This window comes from Drosophila persimilis, unplaced genomic scaffold (genome assembly GCF_003286085.1).
Source record: "Drosophila persimilis strain 14011-0111.01,24,50 unplaced genomic scaffold, DperRS2 tig00000000-arrow-pilon, whole genome shotgun sequence".
Lineage (NCBI taxonomy): Eukaryota > Metazoa > Arthropoda > Insecta > Diptera > Drosophilidae > Drosophila > Drosophila persimilis.
The window spans coordinates 1,569,045-1,588,701 of NW_020825288.1; the positions used below are offsets into that span (position 1 = coordinate 1,569,045).

Genomic DNA, 19,657 nt, shown 5'->3' on the forward strand with positions numbered 1-19,657 from the left:
CGAGTAACATTGGTACGATAGTTACCAGTCCCAACTAGAAGATATCTACTATTCGAGAAATCATTCAAAAATAAGTCAAAAAGGTATGGCAGTACTTCTATGGAGTACCTCATTGATCTTTCTGAAAATATTATAATATGTAGGTGCTACGATCATCCGATTATGACCAGTGTTGGTGGATTTTTTAGTTCCCACCACAAAGAATGTGGATGTCACAGGATGTCCCTGGAGCTGTGGGATCTTTATCGTCATACCCATATACCCATTTACTCTACAAGTGCAGGGTATGCCGAACGCAAAGCTGTTTAGCGGTGGCTGTACCTGCTGAGCTTTTCGAGCCTAAGCTTTCACTATATCTGGTGGATAAGATAATGAAGGCATATTTATGGGTATCGTAGGAAATAAAATTTATTAAATTTACTTAATGATAGGAAAACTCTAAAAGAACGGAAGTGCCTGATAATAAATTTAATTTCTTATTTTGTTATAGCCAACAAATTGACCATCCCTCAGCCATAGCCCCCATACATAATTCAAATGAATTGTTTAGACAGCGGCCACAAAGAGATAGAGAGGCAGAGATCCAGAAGCCAAAACAACCACACATCGGAAGAGCAAAGAACAAATCTCAAACAATGAATGAAATGTTTTTTTTACGTGTCAATATTATCTTTTTCTTTGGCGTTTTGTTTATAACAACTGAATCAGCGTCCGTCCGAGCGTAAAAAAGCATTGTTTTAAAAATACTCGACCACTACGCGTGCTCTTCAGATGTGTGTTGGGGTAAAAGTAGTTGGCTATTTTCGCACTTTCAAAAATATACATACTGCACAGATAGAAGACTTTGTGACATGCCGACATGACGAAACGAGTGTTCAAAGTGTCAGCGCTGATATGCCAACAACTTGACTCAACCTGACTGGCGAATTATTCAAGCAAATCTCTTCGGGTAGGAGTAGGATGAGGCGGAGGAGGAGGAGGAGGAGGCACACCCCAACACACACGACACTGAAATACATGCAATTAGATTGAATGTGTTTAGTCTAGAGGCACTACTACGAGTATATGGCACTATCAATTCCGAGTGTCTCTCGATTAATCTCCTGCAGATGTCTGGCTATCAAGTCAGATCCGATCCGATCCCTTTCTGCCTCTTAATTGCACTTAAAATACCCGTACTCGTACGATGCCAGCGATATTTTCACCCATAAAACTTAGCACATATCGAGAGGTGCATATGTACATATATATATTGTATATAGCCATCGCTGACTGAAGAATCAGAGCAGAGCGGCAGGACAGGGGTCTGGACTGGGCCGAGCTGTCAGCGCATTTGCCAAAAAGTCGCCACTAGAATGCAAATCGCTCCCACCGCCCCACATCATCGTCTGGTTAGCACCGGAAAGTGCTTCTTTCTAGTCGTGTGACTGGCCTTTGTCTCTCTCTCTCTCTCTCTCTCTCTGTCTGGTCCCTGTGTGGGCGTCGAAGTAAAAAATGTATTCCACTCTCTGCCAAATCGGTTGCTCCGAGTGCTATGACTGCTATGAGTACTCGAATCGATGCGCATTTCGCCAGCTGCGACTGCACTCTGGCATTGGTCGAGATTGATTCCACGACGGGCGACATCCTTCCCAGAACTGAGTGTGCCCGCCACTACCCCACTATATTGCGATTCGGTCCGCCAGTCGGCATACATATCAATTGACCATCACGACAAAAAACATTGACAAAACAAACACACAGACCGCACGGGCATGGCATCGCTATGAATCGGTATGGGTACACACAGATTGTTATTAAAATATTGCCACGCTCCGCATAAAAGATGCATGAAATTGGTTCCCCCACTGGATGGGGAGGGCATGGAGGACTCGGAATACACTAATTACTTTTTATTCAATGTTAATACTGAGGAAGCGAAGCATCCGAAGGGCAAGCGTCGTCAGAAAGTGTCATAATACTTAATTAAAGGGTAAAAGGGCATCGCTGAAAATTCAGTTATTACTCCTTCAGAGATTCAACCATAGACCCAAGGAAGTACTAGTCGAACATTGAAGTATCCCCCCCCTGCAGACCACTGCAGATATACCCGATTGATGGTAGAACGCATATATATTTTTGCACGAGGCGCGCACAAAGTCAAGACTATAATTATAGCGACACCCACCTATTGGCGCCCAATTTCTAGCAAACACTACCCATACACCTATGATTATACACCCATACGCACACACACAATCAATATCACGGACAAGCGGACAACGAAATGCGTCTCACGGTCAAGTTGAAAAGCATTGAGAGCGGATGTGGAAATGGGAATGGGATGGAGATGAGAATGGGAATGAGAACGAGATCGAGATCGTGAATGGGGGAGCAAAGGCAGATGTGTTAATGTTTATGAAGGTCAGTGGAACCGCAGAGGGAGCAACAGTCGAAGAAGGGCAACAGCCCCCTCTCTTTTCCACATCACAGTAATTTCTCTCTCTCTATCATTCTTTCAATTTTTTAACGAGTGCGTGTGTGACATTAACCCAATAAAAATAGTCGGATATACAGCCAGAGCGGAGACCAGAACCCTACGCAACAATTACGAACGATCACGAATGCGCCTGCAAACGATCAGGAATGATCACGAATGATCACGACAGAGAAAGAGACAGAGACAGAGACAGAGAGAGCGAGAGAGGGAAAGAGCGCGTCAAGGGCGTAGCTTGAGAGACATTGAGAGGCTGAGAGAGCGCCTCGATTTCTGCCGATCGTCTTCGGGCTTTCGATCTGTGTCTTTGATTTGGTTTCGCGAAAATTTTCGCTCAGTTTCGAGGAAAATTGCGGCGCGCCAACTTGGGAAATGCGTTGCGTGGTGCCCTAGTCGCAGTCCCGTTCCGATCCGAGCATACACCATACAACACTAAGGCCAGAAAAGCCCCCAAGGATTAGGCTGCAGCAAAGTGTGACCAAAGTGATCTATGTGTGTCGTCGCTCCTCCATCTTCGTTGATTCTTTGATTTTACGATTATTTCTATTTCTATTTATATTTCCATTCTTGTATGGCTATTTCGGTGCGCGTTTGTTTTTGTGGCTAATTAGCACAAAGTGTCGAGCAATTTTCCGTCTCAATTGAGCTCAAGTGCTGCCCTTCTGCCAAGAAAAAAGTGATGAAAACACGAAAAGTTAATACGTAGCTGAATAATTGCCCGATATTTAAATATTAATTGTTCAACATTTATTTCGTGTGCGCGAAATACAAGATACTACTACGAGTTGTCCGTCTCTATAGATGGGATGCCTGCCATTGCCTGGCTAAAAATATAGATATGCATATGAAAGTCCACATCCATACAATATAACAACAAATTTTATTTATTGCCTAAATATATTTGTGTGTTTTTCTTGGGCGAGTGGGTCCGTCGTCTGTTTCCATAAAGCGACGCTGGGCCAACGATTTGCCGTATAATATTCGAAAATTCTTGTGCTAGTAACACTTTTAGCCTCAGCTTCTGCTTACCCCCAACAAAAACTCAACTCGTAAAAATTTATATCAGGCAAAAAAGATTGCAAAAACTGAATCAACAGAACAGCAAAACAGAAAAAGTAGCAGTGAAAACACATAAAGAATTAATAAAAGACTAAAAAACAAAACGGAAAATAAATAAATTCAAATATTCAACAATCATGTCCGCCTCTGCGCGAAGTTCGGTGACGAGAAAATCGTCGCTGAGCAAAAGTTCCACCGCGGAAAAGTCTACAAAGTCCTCGACAAGCTCCTCAAAGACCACCACTACATCGACAGCAGCAGCCCCACCAAATGGAGGAAGCAAACAGAAAATGCAGTACTCAAAAACCAGGGAGCGAATGGTGGATGGTAAATTGTGATAAATATATTAATTGATTTTAATTTCCATTTGTTTGAATTTTATAAATTGGAACTCGGGTAAAAGTCCCCTCGATCATTTCTGATAGATTAATATCTCCCTTGGTGGTACTAAAATACTTATACCGTGGGTGTAGATTCCCAAGACAAAGATGATGTTCTATCATCACCAATTCAAAGTAATTCCATTTTCATATCCTTTATATAGAAACCTTTTCCCCTGAAAATTCTCTCAACTGCTTTTGTAAGGGATAATTATTTATTCCCAAGCCATTTCACTGTATATCTGTATATAAACAGACAAGTCTCAATCATGCATTCGACCCCACACGAATCTCGCTTTAATTATGATATCTATACAGACAGAAGATCATGCTTCAATGGAACTCTGATGTATTGAATGCATTAATTAAAATCAAATTCAGTTTTTTTCTATTTATTTCGAGGCAAAGTGAAATCAATTCTGTAACATTTCACAAAGTACAAAATCATACGGGATTTTTCCTTTTGCATGAAATTTGGAGCAGGAAGAAGAAACTCTTTTATACTTTTTTACTATGTAACGTGATAGTTTAAATGTTTTTTATAAATCTCATTCTCCACATTTCTCGGCAGTTAATTTAATAGTTTGCAAATGATATGCTTCTGTGCTGAATTCATTTCCGGAAAAGGCGGTTCGTCTTTGTTCTCATTTAATGGGAGAAATAAGAATAATTTTAATCATCGTCGAGCACCCATAAGAAACAACAAACAACTGCAACACATTGGCATTTTATTGGCCATTGCGTCAAAATTTCAACATTTTCCCCAAATTATGACAATTAAAAATGGCGCAAGCAATGGTGTGCGTGTGTGTTTGTTTTTGTGTGTGCCAATCAATTTTTCGACTTTTATATTCACTCATTCAAAATTTTGTAATTAGCGTATGAAATACATGTGCCTGCCGATCTCTCCCGATCTGCCGGGCAGCCTGCCTGCATCTGGTGGTACTATTTTTTTTTACCCGATTTCGTTTTTGGCGGGGCTCATAAATCCGGCAAGAGAAAAGCGGCCAAAACCGAAATATTGGCGATAAGTTGCAGCGGCTCGTTAACCCACATCGAGATCAGACAGCTCTGTTCGACCAGACCAGTGCAATGTTTATTACAAAACTATCAAATCAATGCATTTGCATATGCATTTGCCTTCTCGCCGCAGATGTCCCGCTGCCGCCCACACACAAGCTCACCATGTCCGAGGTCTACGACGACGAGAAGACGGGCAAACCCAATTTCGATGTACTGCGCAAGCACTTCCTGCTCGAGGGCCGCGTCGAGGAGTCGGTGGCCCTGCGCATCATCGAAGAGGGCGCCAACCTGCTGCGCGAGGAGAAGAACATGATTGACGTGGAGGCCCCCATCACCGTCTGTGGCGACATTCACGGACAGTTCTTCGATTTGGTCAAACTATTCGAGGTTGGCGGACCCCCAGCCACGACCAGATATCTGTTCCTGGGCGACTACGTGGACAGGGGATACTTCAGCATAGAGGTGCGTCGCGTTATGGCTTCAAAATGAATCTGAAATGTATTCCATATCTTTCAGTGCGTTCTGTATCTGTGGTCCTTGAAGATAACCTACCCCGCCACACTGTCGCTCCTGCGAGGCAACCACGAGTGCCGCCATCTCACGGAATACTTCACCTTCAAGCAGGAATGTAAGCTGAAATTTAACTCTTATTTATAGCGGATATTGTAGTAGCATTGCATCTTCCATTACATCACAAGCATTTTCTACGGATCCGAGGATGTTTTCTTTGGCATTTAATGGGTTTTTAAAAGCTACAACAAGTGCATAAATCTTTCTCTTTTTGTGACTCTGGCATTATTCTATTTGAAGGCATCATCAAGTATTCGGAAAGTATTTACGAGGCCTGCATGGAAGCGTTCGACTGCCTGCCGCTGGCCGCCCTGCTCAACCAGCAGTTTCTGTGCATCCACGGCGGTCTGTCGCCAGAGATTTTCACACTCGACGATATCAAGACGGTAAATGCTCGTAAATTAGAACCTGCTGAAATCTTTACAGCATTTATATCGGTCTGTTGTGTGTTTTTGCAGCTAAATCGATTCAGGGAACCACCGGCCTATGGACCCATGTGCGATCTGCTGTGGTCCGATCCCCTGGAGGACTTTGGCAACGAGAAGACGACCGAGTTCTTCTCGCACAACTCCGTGCGAGGCTGTTCCTACTTCTTCAGCTATATGGCCTGCTGTGAGTTCCTACAGAAGAACAACCTGCTGTCCATAGTGAGAGCACACGAGGCCCAGGATGCGGGGTATGCTCTGGTACCGTATCCTTGCGGCATCTTTCTATATTTATTTTGTACATCCTTATCAAATATAGCTATCGCATGTATCGGAAGAATCAGGTAACTGGCTTCCCCTCACTCATCACCATCTTCTCCGCCCCCAACTATTTGGATGTTTACAACAACAAGGTAAGATCCCTCTCTTCCCCTCCTTCTCCTTCTTCTTCTCCAACTTAAATTGTTTATTCGTTTAGTTGGTTGTTAGTTGGTGTTATTGTTGCTATTTTTAAATAACGAAATCTTTTTTTTGGCTGCATTGCGAGCTGGTGCGAGTTTCATTCGCGCCTCGTTCGTAATATCTTCTCTATTCTCTTCGGTCTCTCGTCTCTGGTCTCTGGTGTCTGGTCTCGTAACGCTCTCATTTTGTCAACCCCAAACGCTCGCATTTGACAAAAGGCAGCTGTGCTCAAGTACGAGAACAACGTGATGAACATTCGGCAGTTCAACTGCTCCCCCCATCCCTACTGGCTGCCCAACTTCATGGATGTCTTCACATGGTCACTGCCCTTCGTGGGCGAGAAGGTGAGTCCAAATTCCATTACACTTTTGGCTTAAAAGCTAACAAAATTTCGCCACTATAAATAGGTAACCGAGATGCTGGTGAATATCCTCAACATCTGTTCGGACGATGAGCTGGTGGCCGGACCCGATGACGAGCTGGAGGAAGGTAAGTGGTGGGCAGGGCTTCTTGCAGGGGATCTAATATACCTAGAGGGTGTCGTAAATGTCGTAGCGCTTTAGTTGTGTTGTGGGCAAGAACAAAAATACTCGTACACTGGAATTACAAACTAATCTTATATTAAAAATATTTTCAAAAACCCAAAACAAAATGCGTCAACTGCAATCTACTACTCGAAACCACCTTCCCTAATACTATGTAAATGTTGTGTGTACACAAAAACAACCAACCAACAACCGACTTTCCACTCAAAAACACCTCAAAACAACAAACAAAACACCTCCTCGACAAAAAAAAGAGCTGCGCAAGAAAATTGTACTGGTGCCGGCGAGCGCGAATAATACCAATAACAATAATCCGCCCAGTAAGCCAGGTAAGCTCCGTGCCAAGCGCAGGCCAATGCCAAAGCCAAAGACAGCAGCACTGCCATTGCCAAGGCCTAAGCCGGGGGTAGAGCACGAGGCACCACCGCCGCCATCGCCGCCGCAGCCGCAGCAGCCGAAAGATAGAAAAGCTTAGTGAGAGCTTTGCACTGCTTTGATCAGCTTTAGCGCGAGCTTTAACGCTGCTTCTGCTCTGCTTCTGCTTCCCATTACATTCCCCACAAGAGCCAGAGAGTTTCAGACTAATTGAGCCCTCAATTCGCAGCTTCCATGTCGGCGCTGCGCAAAGAGATAATTCGGAATAAAATTCGGGCCATTGGCAAGATGTCGCGCGTCTTCTCGATTCTCAGGTGAGCACATACGAGCTCCCTCTTAAATGTGATTTTCCCCAAAGATTTTCCCGCTCCAATAACTTTGCAGAGAGGAATCCGAGAGCGTGATTAAGCTGAAGGGTCTGACGCCCACGGGCGCCTTGCCAGTGGGTGCGTTGTCTGGAGGAAAGGATTCCCTGAAGGAGGGTAAGTGCGGGAGTAATTAGTACCAATCTCTGCGTACCAATCTGAAATGCGAATTAGATTTGCTCAGTATTTCTGCTAATCATCATTGAAGTTCTGTCAGTTATATGGAATTTTAAAGCTTAATTTAAAGCAGCTCTCATCGATAATTACTTTATTCATTTGTCAAATTTCTATAGATCGAAGCAACTTCTGAGATGACCCATATATTTCTTAGTTTATCCATCTGTTTCGATACTTAGAATCTAGGCTACACTCAATCAATTGAAAATCTTTTAAGAAAGAGTGCCATATACTTTGATCACGGCTCTGTTTACGTTGTAGGCATACCAGTGGGTCTCCAAGAGGTAATCGGCCTCAGGAAAAGGCAAAACATCTGTAAGCCTTGTATTGAGAAAGTTGCTGGGAAGCTTTTCCAAAATAATGTCGTGCTGCAACCGAAGAAGAGTTGAATAAAATGAGAGAAAGGGATACAAATTCCACCTATACGTACATCGAAGGGGCATGTATGGTTCATGTTGGAGTGACCATTGAACAGCTCGTAAATATACTTGGCCACAGGATTTCTGTCTGTGTTTCTTAAGAACTTGCAAGCATCGAGAGTGATATTATAAAGGAATGGCTTATAGCCATTTAGTCGCTGGTATAAGGCGGCATTAACCTTAAATATATAGGAAAATAATCTTTAGTCCAGAAATTGGATTGATTGGTTTGATTCTCTGACTACCTTGACTTTGGTAACGGGAGTCTTAAACAATTTCACTTTAATGGAAATGTACTTGTAGCTCCGATTCACCGACTTAATATAGCAATATTCGATATCGTCAAACTCTTTATCTAGAGAAGTGCATTGAATGTTCGTAAACTCAAACTTTGAACACACTTCCATGGCTGTATACAGGATCACAATTAGTTGAACTACAAATCTACTCGTTCCGCACATCTTAAAACGTCAATGAACCAATCAAAACTGATCGTTCCCACTGCGTTTTAAGAGCTGCTAAAAAAGGTCGATAATTGCCAGAATAAAATCCAACGATTATGGCAAATAATTGAGCATTTCATTCCAAATGATGCTCTTAACATTTGTGCCCATCAATAATGGGAGAATGGAAATAAGTAGACTCAATGCTGAATACCCTGGGAAAACGTAGAGTTTATGTATTTTTCCACTAATCAAATGTTTCATTCAAGAAAGGGTGCCATAGACTTTCACCACAGCTCGGTTGATGTCGTAGGCATACCAATGCAGTTCCAACAGATAATCCCCCTCTGGAAAAGGTAGAACTTTTGTAGTCTGGTAATTAACAAACTCGATGGGAAGCTTTTCGACCTGAAGATCGTGCTGGACACAAAGATAAAATTTGAAATTATAAAAGTTTACAGAGCAAAGAAATTCACTCACATCGTAGGGGCATGTATGGTTCATATTGGAGTACTTATTAAAAAAATTATATAAGTATCCGGCGACGGGGTTGGACTCTGTGTTGTTCAGGAATCTGCAGGCATCTATGGTCACATTGTACATGAACGGTCTGTAGCCGCTGAATCGCTTGAACAGGGCTCCATTTACCTGAAATGTCAGCGTGGAACGTGCACGGATCTTATATTCCAGTATTCTGAACATACCTTGATTTTGGTGATGGGAGTTTTAAATAGATTGACCTTCAGGGACATGTACTTGTAGGTACGATTGACCGACCTCAGATGGCAGTATTCGAAATCGGCAAACTTTCTATCCAAAGAGGTGCACTTGAGGTTTGTAAACTCAAATTTTGATGAAATCTTAAAGCAGGTTACAATAGAAGTGAAATCCTTTTGCTATATGGATGTCTAGATACCTCAGCGATGGAGTAGAGTAGCACAAAACCCCAAACGAGAAAGTTTACCCAGTTGTACATCCTAGAATATTGGTGGACTGACGAGAACTGAGCTCTATAAAAGTTGCAATAAAATATTAACGCAAAATATGTTTAAAAATCAATTAACATCATTTTATCTGGTACCTAATGTGGCTTTCAATTAGATATATTTCATGGCTGTAACCATCAGTGGAAACCATCGAAATTGTTAAATAATTAAAAGCCATGAGTGCTCCGATCAATCGCTCAGTGTTCCTAGTTTTCACAAAATGCTTGTTGCTCATTTGGAATGTATTGCTTTTGCTCATAGTTGTGTTGCCAACACAAAAATTTAACAAAAATCGGTCCCAAGAAACCAAAAACAAAATACTTTTCTACAAACCGATGCTCCCAGTCCCATATTTATGTAGCATATTTAGGTCAAAGGGACAGGGATGATTAAAATTTACGTGGCTACTGAATAGACCAAAGAAGTAAGTGGCCACAGGGTTCGCCCGAGGATTTTTCAAGAGCTTACATCTATCCACTGGGGAATTATAAAGGAAAGGCTTGTAGCCACTAAGACGTTGATACAAAGCGTCATTTACCTATGACACATGTCACATTTGATTGTAACACAACCAATAGGTGTGCCCCTATGGGCTATAGATAGCTGTCTCGTAATCCATACATATTTATATTGATTATTACGACTTTTATTGTTATTTATCTATTAAACTTTTATTTGCACTTTCTGTACAGCTCTCCAAGGACTGACCGCAGCTTCACACATCCACTCGTTCGCCGAGGCCAAGGGCCTGGATGCGGTCAATGAACGGATGCCGCCACGTCGGCCGCTGGTGATGAGTGCCAGCAGCAGCAGCATCACGACAGTCAGCACTACCAGTACCAGCAACAACAACACTAATAATAACAATAATAACAACAATACAACGACAAAGAACAGCAACAGCAGCAGCAGCAGTAATGCCACCACAACCGTGACCAAGACGAGCAGCAGCAGCAGCAGCAGGAGCACCGTGAAGTCGGCCACAACCAGCAATGTTCGGGCCGGGTTTACCTCCAAGAAGTTCTCATAGTGCCCATAGAGAGGAGAGGTTCCTGCTTAAATTTATCTGTTATCTAGATCTACTTTTGTTAGCCACCACTTTTATACCAGAATTCTAGTCATCTGAGGCCCTCAAACGAGACGAATCTCTCCTACCATAATCCTGTAACTGAAATATTAGCAAAAATTTATACGTGACATGAAAAATAGTTCAATAAAAATGGCAGCAAATAGCTCAACAAAATTATCGTTTGTTTGCCACACAGAACGTGTGCCTTCCGAGAGGGGCACTGCAGCTGTGCCTGTCATTAGTCCCACAGACCCACTGCCCCACTCGCTCTACTCAGGCGTAACAGACCATCACGAGGCCCAAGAGACAGGGGGCGGAGAACATTGTAATAATAATCAACCAAATGCAAACAGTAGTAGAACAGGTCCAAAAGCGAATCATTCACCGCCGAGCGTCACTTGGCGTGGAAGATTCCCCCCGTCTTTTATTTCGATTTCTCGGGCTGGCAACGTGCGCAAGCAGACAGCGGCAGAAATTCATACGGATAGAGATAAACATGGATAGATTAGAGGTTAGATAAAGATTTACAATGGGATGAGGTGATTATGAGAGCAGTTCGGGATGAACAAATGTCAATGGAAGCTGGAACAGGCCTCAATTCGTATCGAAATGTGGGGGCATTCCCCAGGGAACCAGGTATCTGTGGGATCTATGGTATCTGGTGTAAGATTTTGTATTTCGATCCTACTGATCTCTGTCGCTCGGCAATTCCAGTGATCTCAGACAGATCTACAACACGTTTAACTAGAGCAGCACCCACAAATCAATGACAATAGGCTGGCCCCAGCTCTAGATTAGACCCATTGTGTTCCCCGGTAGATCATGTAATACGGACAGAGGAAGGGGGAAAGATCACGTCAAGTGGGTGATAAACAAGTGGCATTGAGAGGTCGCTCGGAGATGCAAAACGCTAGATAAACTCTTTCGAATGTTTGCCCCAAAAAGCAGTCACAAATGCAAACAACACGCATACGCAATGTGTTCCGATGATACGAGATACCGAGGGTATTAAAGGAAAAAAATAGCCGTCTCTTTTATCACTTCTGATTAAGACAAACAACGGCATCAGAACCATCACAGAAATTATCTGCAGCCCACGACCACAAGAGATAGCGGCCAAAACAGCCGGAACAGCCGCACGATCCACGGCAGTCGCTTCACGTGCAGCATCTACTGTAAATCAGCGCATTGACACATGAATCTCACGGGGGAAATGGCGAAAGAAATCTCCAAGCCCCAAGCAAACATCGCGATCGTTTAAACGTCTATAAAAGCTTATGGTGGGGGCCCTGGGCCCTGGGCTTTGCTTTGCACGTTTTTATGGATTTATCGTCTCGTGGAGCTGTAATTTTAATAGAACCAAACGGGAACCCGAATGGGGGTTGCTTCGTGTCTGGGCTGCTCGGCTGGTCGTTTGCCATATAACGGCGATGGGGGCTTGTTGCGGTGTTAGTCGCTAATTGGAGATCCACACGAGACGCGGGCTTTGGGCCACAGAAAACCACTGTTTCGCGCATTTCACATCCACTCCGATGGCCTGTTGAACGAATCTGCGCCTCAAGCTGAGCTGTGATATAAATAGGAATCGGAACAAAAGCCTCTACACCCTCTACAACAAGACCATCTAAATTGCCCGAATAGTATTTCAATCTTGTGCGTCTTGTGCAAATCCAGAATGCATTGCCTCCAGTTCGTTGCTTTTGTCGTGTGGTGCGGTGGCCTTATCCCAGGAAGCTGGACGGCCACCCTCCAGCCACCGCCCCTGATCCAGACCCTCAGCGCCGGCAGTGACATTGGGCCAGAGTTCAACTTGGACGCCCAGCAGCAGCCACCGCTGGAGAAACTGGAGCCGGAAGGTAAGTCCCCTATTGCGACGTTCTCTTTTCAATTTGTGACATTCCCTAACTGCCGGCACGTGCAGAACGCGCACTGAAGAAGCCAGCCCTCAGCCGCAAGCTTAAAGTACTTAAAGTACGTGAAATAATTCCCATTAGTTGAACTTGAACCGTTCACCCGTTCCCCCAGTTCTCTTATGCAACAAGCACTTTAAACATTGCTTTTATTCTAGGACCAATTGAAGGTTTGGCAAACTGCTGCAAAATCTTCATTCAATAACCGCAAAAACCATAAAAACGCTTAGTAATTATCCATAAAGAAAAAAGTGTTTCTGTTTAAAATTGCTTTATAATGTAACAATATAATCAGGTGGAGCAACGAGCATTACTAATTCTTTTAGAACAGCTTTAAGCTTTTCTATTATTATTTTTTAACAATGTGCTGGCAGCCAAGCCCCAGCTAGCAACAGACCTATAATCCTATAAGCTGTATGCTCAATTTTCCGTATAAACCCCATCATAAGCAGAGCTAAAGAGATCAAACGATAGAATTAATTTATAGTTTCTTCCAAAAAAACATCATGAACTTTTAATTTCATTGTCAGTCCCAATTGGCAGTCAAGTAATGAAGCTTAACTGTAACCTGCCTCAAAGTCGAGGTCATAATTACTACCTCAATTGAATATTAATTATCGCAAACCGACGATAGTCATGATCCGGACTGAATCAGCTAATGGGCAATCCAAAAAGTGCAAAGGAAATGCAAATGATTTACGAGTATCGGAAAGTGATTTGGATTCGTATTCAATGCGCACACAAAAAACTCTTTTCCCCCTTTTCTTTCTGCAATGCAAGGGAATTGAATCATCAAAAATAGTGGGGGGACTCTTGAGTTGTTTTTTGGCAACTTATGGAGTAGGTTGCTCTCAAGAAGGGTCTATGGAATGCGTTTTACGCTGATTGGGGCTTCGATATTCCTCCACAATTCTTGATTTTGTAAAGATCATACTCCCTCGATAAGCATTATTGATAGTATGATACTTAGAAAATAATCTACTTTATAGTTTATCTGCGGCATACAATAGAATAAATACCAATATTTACAGACTGACAGTCCAGCAATATGTCTAGACGGGGATGTACTAAACATAGCATTCAAGTAGAAAAATCCACATTCTGTAGTATAGATACTATGGAGAATATAATTTAAGACCCTAAACATGTCATATAGTAAATTAAAACAGAGTCGAAACAAATAGAAATGACATTAGGGATATCCCAGTAACTAATTCCGAGATATATGTACAATGTGCATTTAGTAGGATGAGAGTGCATAAATTATAATATAAATAGCGGGGGATCCACAACTGACTTGTAGATGCATTTCAGACACTAAAATAAATCTAGATAATTAGTCGTACGCGAATATACTAGTGCAGAAAGTCCCACTAGACGCGAGCAATTAAGAGGCGACGTCTACGCCACTACGTGACTGGGTCGGGACCTATCCTATCCAACGAATTGCCACTACAATTCCCGCTTACAGATGCTGAATTCTGGCGCAGTGTGGGCTTGAAGCAGCTGGAGAAGACCATCGAGCAGGCCAAGCGGGCCGAGGAGCACTCGTACGCGAAGAAGGCCCGGAACATCATAATCTTCATTGGCGATGGCATGGGCGTGTCGACGATCAGTGCGGGACGCATCTACAAGGGCCAGTACCTGAAGCACGGCCATGGCGAGGAGGAGACGCTCTCCTTTGACAACTTTCCCAACACTGGAATGGCCAAGGTATGAAGTTACAGAATGATTTCGAACACCATACACCACACAGCATACTCATCTCATTTCGTTTCTCCGACAGACATACAACGTGGACAAACAGGTACCGGACTCGGCAGGCACGGCCACGGCACTGTTTACCGGAATCAAGACGCACTACGGAGCCATTGGCGTGGATGCCACTCGCTCCAAGGTGGATGCCAAGCTGGGCCGGATTGAGACTATCATGGAGTGGGCCCAGAAGGAAGGCAAGCGCACGGGAATCGTGACCACAACGAGGATTACGCATGCCACGCCTGCGGCCACCTACGCCCACATCTACGATCGCGACTGGGAGTGCGAGACGGAGGTACCGGCCGAATCGGTGGGCATCCATGTGGACATTGCCCGCCAGCTGGTGGAGAATGCCCCAGGCAACAGATTCAATGTAATCCTGGGCGGTGGCATGTCGCCCATGGGCATCCTGAACGCCACCGAGGTGAAGCGGACCAAATTCGAGGGCCCCACCGAAACGATCTGCAGTCGAAGGGATCAGCGCAACCTTCCAGCCGAGTGGTTGGCGCACCATTCCATGGACAAAGTGCCAGCAGCACTGGTACACAATCGGGACGATCTGTTGGCTGTGGATGCGAAGAACGTGGATCACCTGATGGGCCTGTTTAGGAACAATCACATCACCTACTCGATTGCCCGGGAGGTGGGCGAACCGTCGCTGCAGGAGATGACGGAGACGGCTCTACGGGTTCTGGAACGAGGCGACGATTCACCTGGATTTGTGCTCCTCGTCGAGGGCGGGCGCATCGATCAGGGCCACCACATGAACTACGCTCGGGCGGCTCTGCACGAGGTGTACGAGTTCGATCTGGCCATCCAGGCGGCTCTCAACATGACCGATTCCGACGAGACGCTCATCGTGGTCACGGCGGACCACTCGCATGCCGTCACCTTCAACGGCTATGCGCTGCGCGGCAACGACATCCTGGGCGCATCGAACCTACACGAGAAGGCCGATCCCATGGTCTACGAGACCATCTCCTATGCCAACGGGCCCGGCTACTACGATCATTTGGCCAACGAATCGCGGCCCGCGAACAGCTCCAACATGTGGATGCCCCTCAAGCTCTACACCGAGGAGGAGCGCCAGGCCCCCACCTACCGCCACCTGGCGTCCGTGCCGCGCAAGGACGAAACTCACGGCGGCGAGGATGTGGCCGTGTTCGCCTCTGGGCCCGGCTCCAGCCTGGTTCGCGGCGTCTTCGAACAGAACTATGTGGCGTACGTGATGAGCTATGCCGGCTGCATTGGTCCGGCCAAGGACTTTGACGACTCCTGTGAGGATCGCGAAGAAAACAAGCCGATCAACAGCAGCAGCAGCGGCAGCGCTGACAACGTTTTGCGAGCGGCCATTCTTCCAATTTTGGCTGCCGCCTCAGCTGCTTTCCTGCGGGGACGCCAACTGTAAATGTATTGTAGTTTATGGATTAGTTTTTATGGATTGTGTAGTTAACAGTAGTACAAGCGGAAGGAGACGATGCGGACGTGTCTGAAACGACCACATATTAAACACTTAAACATAAACAATTGCGTTTTAATATGTAATGAAAACACTGATAACGCCCAAGCGGCAGTTTTGAATTCGATATACATACTATCGATATTTCTATCGACGATAGCTGCCGTCGCTCATAGTTAAATTACTTTACTTATTTATTTCTTCACAAAATACACTTTCTCGCCCAAGTCTTTGCAGTTTACAGAAGTCTCGCAAGGCCGCCAACAAATAATCAACTCAACATACGAATTTGAACCGTCTTTCTATCCCGCTTTGGCAGCTGGCGCCTTGGCCGCCTCCGGCTCATCGTCCAACTTCTTGATACGATGCAGGTCGACGCACTGCCGGAACTGGGCCACCTCGTCCATGCACTGTAGCGTCTCGCCGGGATGGGCGCGGTAGCAGGCCAGCAGCTGCGCCTTCAAGTCCTGGCAGGGCGGCAGCTTTTGCGCGGCGGCAGTGCTGACGAATCGCTTGTGCACGTTCTCCACGGCATTGGCGTACTCCGACTCGAGGATGGTGTTGGTCTTCTTCAGGTTCTCCTCCAGATTGATGAGGCGCTGGCGCCAGATCTCGTCGTTCTGTTTCAGCTCCTGGTTCATCTGGCGCTGCACATCCGCGGCGCTGATGGTTTGTCCACCGCCCTGCACGTAAATGGAGGAGGGAGCCCTAACCGCGGACGCGGGCGCTGGCAGGACTGCTGCGGGCACGGAGGGGGCTTTGGCTGCCGGTTTGGACTCCTCCGCAACGGCTGCTTGCTGGCGAGCTGTAGGAATATTGCAAATTAGTGGAAAATCATGTTTTAGTTAAAGAAACCCCTATTTCGAGCATTGTTGCATAACACTCGGGGAACGCAATTGTAAACCCGTTGGGGAAATCTTTAGAGCCTAGTACTTTACCCTGCTGTGAGATGCCGGCCTTGAGGCGCTTGACCACATCATCGGATATGTCGATGACGCCCGCAGGAGTCGGGTTCTCCATTGAGACCGAACGTGGTTCGCGCGACTGTGATTGCCTGGCTCCCATCGTGAGGATGTCTGTTCTGGCGGTTTCTCGTCTTCAACGGATCAAACCCTGCAAGGACTATAGATTAGTAGTCAGAACAGTGTGTATTTGACGCCGGGTTAACAACCAAATTGCCTATTTAAACTGTTTTTAATCTTTTTCGTCGAAAAATATGCGGTGCCCAGTGTGTTATCGGATTATCGGATTTATCGATAAAATATACCGTCCGACCCTCAGAAATATACCGAGACATACGGCCTCATTTTCAAAATATACCGTAAATATACTGACGAATTCATTTCTATTTTACATATTCCTCGTTTTTGATATTCCGTCGAATATTACTAGCTATATAGAACTTTTAGCCATGCCCACATAATTTTAGCCCATTGATGAATAAATTTTCTACACAATTGGATAGTTTTTAATCCTTGCTTTTATTGTATTTATTGTAAAAAAAGGTTTAAACCAAAAAGTTCAACAAAAAAAAGAGTCGCTATATTGCGTGTAAGCCGTCGTATAGGCCTTTGTATACCCTATTTTGTTAATTTGGTATGAAAGTATATATATTGATATGAAGATAAAACGTAACTAATAAAGACCTTTTCTCAAATTGACATTTTTTAGACATATTCACGTATATGATGAGTGTTTTGTATATTTATCTCGATCCTGATACCTATTCTTAGTCCCTGCAAGAAGACAATAAGCTTTAAAATATCGTTGAAATATTGAAAATAATATTAAATAATATTGAATAATATTAAAATATATTGAAAATAAATTGTTTTTGCCTGGGATGACAAACATATTCACAATTCTATAACATCCATTTCCCCCAGGGTATGTGTGCATGGAGTGAGAGTCATTGCTGTCAATCGGGTAAAAGATGTCCTTACCCGATTCCAGTTCGGTTATCGATACTATCGACTGATTACGAGTGGTGCGCGCCAAATGTAACTTTTTTGAATGAGAGCGACAAGGATTTAAATGCTGTCAACCGGGCCATTACCGATTCAACAAATACGACTATTCCCTCAATTTTGATTTTCCGTCGAATATCAGCTATATGGAAGATTTAGCCATGCCAACATAATTTTTTTATGTGTTTTTAATAAACTAAAGAACCTCATCATTTTTTAAGAGGACAAATTCACTATCGATTCCCTGCGGACTTTTGATTGCATTTGCATGTGCAGTGCACGGTTTCGATATTTTTGTGCGATATTTAAACGCGCCAGCGTAAAGAAGATTCAAAATAAATGAAATCAAATATTTTTTTATTTTTTGTTGAAAATCGTACGATTTTATTTATGTTTTAGCTTGGTTTTGTCGTTCGTTTGTGGATTTCTTTCAAATACATACACTTAAATGGCATTTAATGGTGTGACTGGTATCTCATATGATTTGCAATTGCATTTCCATTGATTTTCATTGCCTTACTTATTGTTTATTTTACGATTACCCTTCAGTTAATAATTATTTATGGTTTATGGTTTAGTCTGGAGTGCTGCCGCATCGCAAGTGGTGTTTCTGCTTTAAAATTTCATTGCCCTATCACTTGTGCGTGTTGTTACCGATTAAAAATCGCAATCGAATCATTGCTGTCGATAAACTGTCTCTTTTTTTTGTAGGTTAAGCTTTAGTTTAATTAATGCTGTGACTGGATTTGCTGCTTTTATTCTGCTCAGATATACATAATCATGGTTTTTTGTTAGTTTATAATTTGAAATACTTGCTAATTACATAAATGTGGCGTGCACTTGTCCATAAATCTATCCCGATAAATCGATTCCCATATTAACGTATCCGTTTATTAAGTTTTCATGTGTTTCTGTGGTTATTTTTGTATTTCATATCACTGTTGGTGGTTTGTTAATGTTCATTTACTCGCTTTCTTTGTGTTCGACTCGATATCGATTTAAGTTTAATTATTTATTAGTTCAAAAGTACTATTCTCAATTCAATATACACATACATTTAATTATACAAAATCCTGAAAATTACTTTTATTTTTTTGGATATTCTGTAATTTCTCATCAATTTGTTAGTTTCGCTATGGACTCTCTTCGTACACGATCTTCGATATTCGCTTCTTTAGTTTTTCATAATTATTATGAATCAGTTTTGCTTTCATTTCAGTTTTGGATCCTCGTCTTATCATCCCCCGATAAAATGCTAATTGTTTAGTATTCTTTTGTATGCTAGGAGGAAAATCACACATAAGTAGGTATATAATTATTTATAAGGATATTTATGGATATTTCATATGTACACTGAATAACTATTCGTTTCGGGTTGCATACCAACTGGAGAATCTATCTAGGGGGTTTCTCTCGTGTATAATAGTTGGTCGAGTTGTTGGATTAATCATGAGGGGGGAGCTGGGACTGTAACTGGGGCAGAGCGGAGTACCAAAATCGAACGAAAAACCGAAAATATAAAAAACAATTTATAAGAAATATCACGTAATGCATTTTTATTTAAGTTTCTTGCGGTCTGATATATCTGTTTTCTGTATATGTTTTGCTTTTCGGTTCGTGTGTCCTTTGTGGTGTGTTCTTCATATTTTTTAGAGGCTGACGTCCATCGTCCGTGGAGTTTTACATTGTATTTTACGTGTTCTCATAAGATATATTTCGTATAATTATCATATATTTATATATATATATATATATATTATATAGTATATATAATTGTTACCCCTTTTCT

The 19,657-nt window shown here is 43.3% G+C and overlaps 5 protein-coding genes across 9 annotated transcripts; 2 read left to right on the forward strand and 3 right to left on the reverse strand.

Moving 5' to 3' along the window:
• Nucleotides 1-3,635: 3,635 nt before the first annotated feature.
• LOC6594744 (serine/threonine-protein phosphatase 2B catalytic subunit 1) lies at nucleotides 3,636-10,951 on the forward strand. Of its 5 annotated transcripts, XM_002020360.2 has the most exons (12): nucleotides 3,641-3,862; nucleotides 5,069-5,400; nucleotides 5,455-5,566; nucleotides 5,749-5,894; nucleotides 5,967-6,184; nucleotides 6,253-6,346; nucleotides 6,614-6,739; nucleotides 6,803-6,884; nucleotides 7,195-7,269; nucleotides 7,545-7,629; nucleotides 7,700-7,797; nucleotides 10,398-10,951. In XM_002020360.2, exons 1-12 carry the CDS (start codon nucleotides 3,673-3,675, stop codon nucleotides 10,733-10,735), a joined length of 1,896 nt encoding a protein of 631 aa, XP_002020396.1. In that variant the 5' UTR covers nucleotides 3,641-3,672; the 3' UTR covers nucleotides 10,736-10,951. The 5 variants fall into 5 exon arrangements, with proteins under 5 accessions (XP_026839988.1, XP_026839989.1, XP_026839987.1 ...); XM_026984186.1 differs by lacking the exon at nucleotides 10,398-10,951 and having other exon boundaries at nucleotides 3,638-3,862; nucleotides 7,674-7,787; XM_026984185.1 differs by lacking the exon at nucleotides 7,195-7,269 and having other exon boundaries at nucleotides 3,640-3,862.
• LOC6594746 lies at nucleotides 8,070-8,683 on the reverse strand. Its single transcript, XM_026987622.1, has 3 exons — nucleotides 8,522-8,683; nucleotides 8,288-8,455; nucleotides 8,070-8,225 (listed from the first exon to the last, which is right to left on the reverse strand). Exons 1-3 carry the CDS (start codon nucleotides 8,681-8,683, stop codon nucleotides 8,070-8,072), a joined length of 486 nt encoding a protein of 161 aa, XP_026843423.1.
• Nucleotides 8,867-9,695, reverse strand: LOC6594745. The gene is made up of 4 exons (XM_002020361.2): nucleotides 9,684-9,695; nucleotides 9,424-9,615; nucleotides 9,200-9,367; nucleotides 8,867-9,139 (listed from the first exon to the last, which is right to left on the reverse strand). Exons 1-4 carry the CDS (start codon nucleotides 9,693-9,695, stop codon nucleotides 8,984-8,986), a joined length of 528 nt encoding a protein of 175 aa, XP_002020397.2. The 3' UTR covers nucleotides 8,867-8,983.
• A 1,286-nt stretch (nucleotides 10,952-12,237) lies between the features above and the next one.
• Nucleotides 12,238-15,919, forward strand: LOC6594743 (alkaline phosphatase 4). The gene is made up of 3 exons (XM_002020359.2): nucleotides 12,238-12,630; nucleotides 14,156-14,397; nucleotides 14,471-15,919. The coding sequence occupies exons 1-3, from the start codon at nucleotides 12,450-12,452 to the stop codon at nucleotides 15,848-15,850; spliced, it is 1,803 nt and encodes a 600-aa protein (XP_002020395.1). The 5' UTR covers nucleotides 12,238-12,449; the 3' UTR covers nucleotides 15,851-15,919.
• A 151-nt stretch (nucleotides 15,920-16,070) lies between these two features.
• Nucleotides 16,071-17,126, reverse strand: LOC6594742 (MICOS complex subunit MIC19). The gene is made up of 3 exons (XM_002020358.2): nucleotides 17,073-17,126; nucleotides 16,840-17,014; nucleotides 16,071-16,706 (listed from the first exon to the last, which is right to left on the reverse strand). Exons 2-3 carry the CDS (start codon nucleotides 16,964-16,966, stop codon nucleotides 16,204-16,206), a joined length of 630 nt encoding a protein of 209 aa, XP_002020394.1. The 5' UTR covers nucleotides 16,967-17,014; nucleotides 17,073-17,126; the 3' UTR covers nucleotides 16,071-16,203.
• Nucleotides 17,127-19,657: the final 2,531 nt, after the last annotated feature.